Consider the following 5122-nt stretch of genomic DNA (forward strand, 5'->3'; position numbering starts at 1 on the left):
GTGTGTCTGTGTGTGTGTGTGTGTGTGTGTGTGCACGTATGCATATTCTCTAAACCACAGTCTTCTCTCCACCCCAGATCATTGCTCTCCATACCAATATCTCATACCACTCTATACAGGTTAGATTTTCTCTAGAATCAGAGTGATGGCCATAGTGGATCCTTGAGAAAACTCTCATCACTTTTTCCACATGCCCTTTCCCATCTCTGCAAAGAGACACAGTAAGCTGTACATCTAATGGTCAGTCTTCCCAATCATGGGCTCCTGTGGAAACAGAGACAGTCTACTAATGTAACTGTCTGTGGCTCACTGACAGACAGATGCTAATCATCCTGCTGCTCTGTGAACAGACTGGAACACACACAGCTCTGAGACACACAGAGAGTTGCCAGATGGTCCCTGTTTCACAGCTCATAGTCAGTCCACTGCCACTCAGACATAGAGTGCCAGGCCTCTCAATCTGGTATCCACAGCCACTTACACAAGCTTCCCAATTCTGTGTATAGAGAAACTGTCGGAACGCAAAGGGGAAGTGTGTGTGTGTGCACGTGTGTGTGTGTGCTCGTGTGTGTGTGTGCACGTGTGTGTGTGCTCGTGTGTGTATGTGTGCTCGTGCGCACGTGTGTGTGTGTGTGATTATTGGTCACAAGTGTAAATCAAGCAGACATGAGCAGAACCTGGAAACCATTGTGTCAAAATCACAGTTTTCATTTCATTACTGTGGTATATAATTGTGTGGGGGGAAAGCGTTTGGAACGGACCGGCACCTCAAAACTTACGTAGGGAGTAATACACATCTGGTTATAAGCTCTAAGTGTGTGTGTGTGTGTGTGTGTGTGTCCAAGAGCTCATCAGTGATCCAAACCTCTTTCCAGATTCGTAAGCAGAGATATGTGTTTAACTGGGAACAGAAATCACGGAGTAGAAACCTCGTCAGATTTGGACAGAGTAAAGTCATACTACATTTCTCTGGTATAGAGCTAGAAGGAAGATAGGAAACAGGGATGGGTAGTTAGCACATCCTAGGAGGACGGATAGACTGTGGTGAAGGAGCTATGGACAAAGGGGTGGCTGGTTTGGGGATAGAGAAAGGGGCTACGGCAATGGTTTTCCATGCTATTCAACTCCCAAGGCCTTTCCTATATTGGAAAACCACCAGCCAGATCGCTCAAGATTGACTTCGAAAATGGACGTCTGTCCATGTCCTGAGGAAGTCAGGAAATGCCTTCAAAACTGGCCACTTGGGGCAACAAATAGCACTATTACAATCAAGTAGGCCTGGGTTTTGCTAGGGTGTTCTGGACAGGGGTGGCGGATGGGCGTAATCCCATACGGAGCAGGAGGAACAACCCAGGGTGTCAAAAACACTTTGAAATTTGACATTTGGAGCAACTTCTAAATTTGGAGTAATGTGGATAAACTTCAGAATCTGAAGTGAAATTGTTAAAACCGTGAGATCTTTTTGAAGCCACATGGCTATGGCTATCACTGACTGTAAGTAAGTAATCTGTGTGTGTGTGTGTGTGTGTGTGTGTGTGTGTGTGTGTGTGTGTGTGTGTGTGTGTGTGTGTGTGTGTGTGTGTGTGTGTGTGTGTGTGTGTGTGTGTGTGTGTGTGTGTGTGTGTGTGTGTGTGTGTGTGTGTGTGTGTGTGGTTGTGTGTTACTGTTTTCCAAAGTGCCTCAATTCCCACCCCGGATCACATGAAATCCAGGATTGGTTTCGGTCCGCTCCGGTCCTGGGAACTCATGTCTTTATTAATCTGAGATTTGTTTTAACAGCACCACTTTATATGAGAGATTATCCTGCTAGACAGAGTAAATCCACACGCGCACGGGGACACAAGCACACACACACACACACACACACACACACACACCTGTCCTGCTCCTCAACACATAGGCGAAACCAAAGACCCCTTTCTCTCACATCAGCTTTGACACCCCTCCATGCAATCTTTTCAATACTGACCTATTTCCACTGATCCATCTCATATTTACATTCAATACAGTCCTGGGATGACTGTTTCCTGTTTCCCTACGGAAGTGGCTGAGAGACGCCATGGAAAACTGAGTGTGCGTGTGAGTGTATCGAAGTGTGTGAGTGTGTGCGTACGTACATATGCGTGTTTGTGAGAGATGTGTGTGTGTACGTACATGTGTTTGTGAGAGAGAGTGTTCTGCCAGCGTATGCTACACAGTGTCTACCTAGCAACCGACTTACCTAGTTACCTACATCGTTTTCAGTAGAGACGGTAACGCTAATGCTATGTCTGTGTAGCTGTGCAGCGAGGGGTGTACTGCCCGGAGGCCATTGGCTCCAGTGTTAGCCAGAGTAGCAGCTGTTGTGTGCTGGTATGTGACCAGTACACTGACAGGGGCACGACAAACCGGACAGATTTAAGGGGATAGAGGTCACTTTGTCTTGCCTAACTTGTGTTTGTGTGTGAATACTTCTGTGTGAATACCTCTGTCTATGTGAAGACCGCTCACAAATGCCTCTGGGAAACCTGGTTGAGAAAAAGCATCTGGTATCGTCTGCATTCTGGGAGCTAACACGTGTCTTCAAGTCTCAGGCAAGGTTATTATTCATCACGCACATGTACTTGACTTCCCTCAACGCCATCATGTGCTAGAGGTACATTATTTGACCACTCTGGTGTGGTTCAAACGATTAGAGTGAGTGCCCCTCAGCCTAGAGAAAAGCTTAATCCTGGAGAGAAATGTTTTGGAGAGAAATGTTTTGACATTATAAAGAAACACTCAGATGTGCAGCTACCCTGCCCCGGGGTCCCTCAGCTGACAAGTGTGTGTGTGTGTGTGTGTGTGTGTGTGTGTGTGTGTGTGTGTGTGTGTGTGTGTGTGTGTGTGTGTGTGTGTGTGTGTGTGTGTGTGTGTGTGTGTGTGTGTGTGTGTGTGTGTGTGTGTGTGTGTGTGTGTGTGTGTGTGTGTGTGTGTGTGTGTGTGTGTGTGTGTGTGTGTGTGTGTGTGTGTGTGTGTGTGTGTGTGTGTGTGTGTGTGTGTGTGTGTGTGTGTGTGTGTGTGTGTGTGTGTGTGTGTGTGTGTGTGTGTGTGTGTGTGTGTGTGTGTGTGTGTGTGTGTGTGTGTGTGTGTGTGTGTGTGTGTGTGTGTGTGTGTGTGTGTGTGTGTGTGTGTGTGTGTGTGTGTGTGTGTGTGTGTGTGTGTGTGTGTGTGTGTGTGTGTGTGTGTGTGTGTGTGTGTGTGTGTGTGTGTGTGTGTGTGTGTGTGTGTGTGTGTGTGTGTGTGTGTGTGTGTGTGTGTGTGTGTGTGTGTGTGTGTGTGTGTGTGTGTGTGTGTGTGTGTGTGTGTGTGTGTGTGTGTGTGTGTGTGTGTGTGTGTGTGTGTGTGTGTGTGTGTGTGTGTGTGTGTGTGTGTGTGTGTGTGTGTGTGTGTGTGTGTGTGTGTGTGTGTGTGTGTGTGTGTGTGTGTGTGTGTGTGTGTGTGTGTGTGTGTGTGTGTGTGTGTGTGTGTGTGTGTGTGTGTGTGTGTGTGTGTGTGTGTGTGTGTGTGTGTGTGTGTGTGTGTGTGTGTGTGTGTGTGTGTGTGTGTGTGTGTGTGTGTGTGTGTGTGTGTGTGTGTGTGTGTGTGTGTGTGTGTGTGTGTGTGTGTGTGTGTGTGTGTGTGTGTGTGTGTGTGTGTGTGTGTGTGTGTGTGTGTGTGTGTGTGTGTGTGTGTGTGTGTGTGTGTGTGTGTGTGTGTGTGTGTGTGTGTGTGTGTGTGTGTGTGTGTGTGTGTGTGTGTGTGTGTGTGTGTGTGTGTGTGCGCGTGTGTGTGTGCGTGTCCAAGAGCTCATCAGTGAACCAAACGTCTTAGGCAGAGACGTTTAATGTCGTTAATGTTATTATCTGTCTCACTTTGCTTAAGCATCAGTCACCTTGCCATTCATGCTAATGAATCTGATCTAAATCTGAGAAAGAGCATGAGCGTGTCCCAGCAGATGCTCCCCTGACCTGTCCCTGCTGCAGTTGACCCCATGAACCCTTCCAACCCCAGGCCATCCTTCTCCAGCTTCAAATACTGTAATTCCAGTGTGGGGTTTCACTTGTTGGATTCCCCCCTCTAACCTTCCCCACACCCACTCCAAAAAACTGAAACCAGGGAAAGCAGACACCACTGCCCTAGGTTGGGGTGCCCCATATACTATCAAGATAATTACTTTAGTATCATTGTGGGACCTCTAGAAACATACTACTCCACCCTCCATGGCTCCTCCCCAGCCCACCCTCCATGGCTCCCCCCAGCCCACCCTCCCCCTCCATGGCTTCCCCCAACCTACCCTCCATGGCTTCCCCCCAGCCTAACCTCCATGGCTCCCCCCCAGCCCACCCTCCATGGCTCCCCCAGCCCACCCTCTATGGCTCCCCCCGGCCCACCCTCCATGGCTCCCCCCAGCCTACCCTCCATGGCTCCCCCAGCCTACCCTCCATGGCTCCCCCAGCCTAACCTCCATGGCTCCCCCAGCCCAACCTCCATGGCTCCCCCAGCCCAACCTCCATGGCTCCCCACAGCCCAACCTCCATGGCTCCCCCCAGCCCACCCTCCATGGCTCCCCCAGCCTAACCTCCATGGCTCCCCCCAGCCCACCCTCCATGGCTCCCCCAGCCTAACCTCCATGGCTCCCCCCAGCCCACCCTCCATGGCTCCTCCAGCCCACCCTCCATGGCTCCTCCCAGCCCACCCTCCATGGCTCCCCCAGCATAACCTCCATGGCTCCCCCCAGCCCACCCTCCATGGCTCCCCCCAGCCCACCCTCCATGGCTCCCCCAGCCTAACCTTCATGGCTCTCCCCAGCCCACCCTCCATGGCTCCCCCAGCCCACCCTCCATGGCTCCCCCCAGCCCACCATCCATGGCTCCCCCCAGCCCACCCTCCATGGCTCCTCCCAGCCTAACCTCCATGGCTCCCCCAGCCTAACCTCCATGGCTCCTCCCAGCCCACCCTCCATGGCTCCTCCAGCCCACCCTCCATGGCTCCTCCAGCCCACCCTCCATGGCTCCTCCCAGCCCACCCTCCATGGCTCCTCCCAGCCCACCCTCCATGGCTCCTCCCAGCCCACCCTCCATGGCTCCCCACAGCCCACCCTCCATGGCTCCTCCCAGCCCAC

At 51.5% G+C, this 5122-nt stretch overlaps 1 protein-coding gene across 1 annotated transcript; it reads left to right on the forward strand.

The window, feature by feature from the left end:
* Positions 1-4324: 4324 nt before the first annotated feature.
* Positions 4325-4909, forward strand: LOC139541874 (uncharacterized). The gene has a single exon (XM_071346761.1). It carries the CDS (start codon positions 4325-4327, stop codon positions 4907-4909), a length of 585 nt encoding a protein of 194 aa, XP_071202862.1.
* Positions 4910-5122: the final 213 nt, after the last annotated feature.

Source organism: Salvelinus alpinus, chromosome 17 (assembly GCF_045679555.1).
Source record: "Salvelinus alpinus chromosome 17, SLU_Salpinus.1, whole genome shotgun sequence".
In the NCBI taxonomy this organism is placed as follows: domain Eukaryota; kingdom Metazoa; phylum Chordata; class Actinopteri; order Salmoniformes; family Salmonidae; genus Salvelinus; species Salvelinus alpinus.

Excerpts from the sequence above, each read along its gene's own strand:
- LOC139541874 (XM_071346761.1), top strand. The coding sequence starts at position 4,325 with ATGGCTCCCCCCCAGCCCACCCTCCATGGCTCCCCCAGCCCACCCTCT.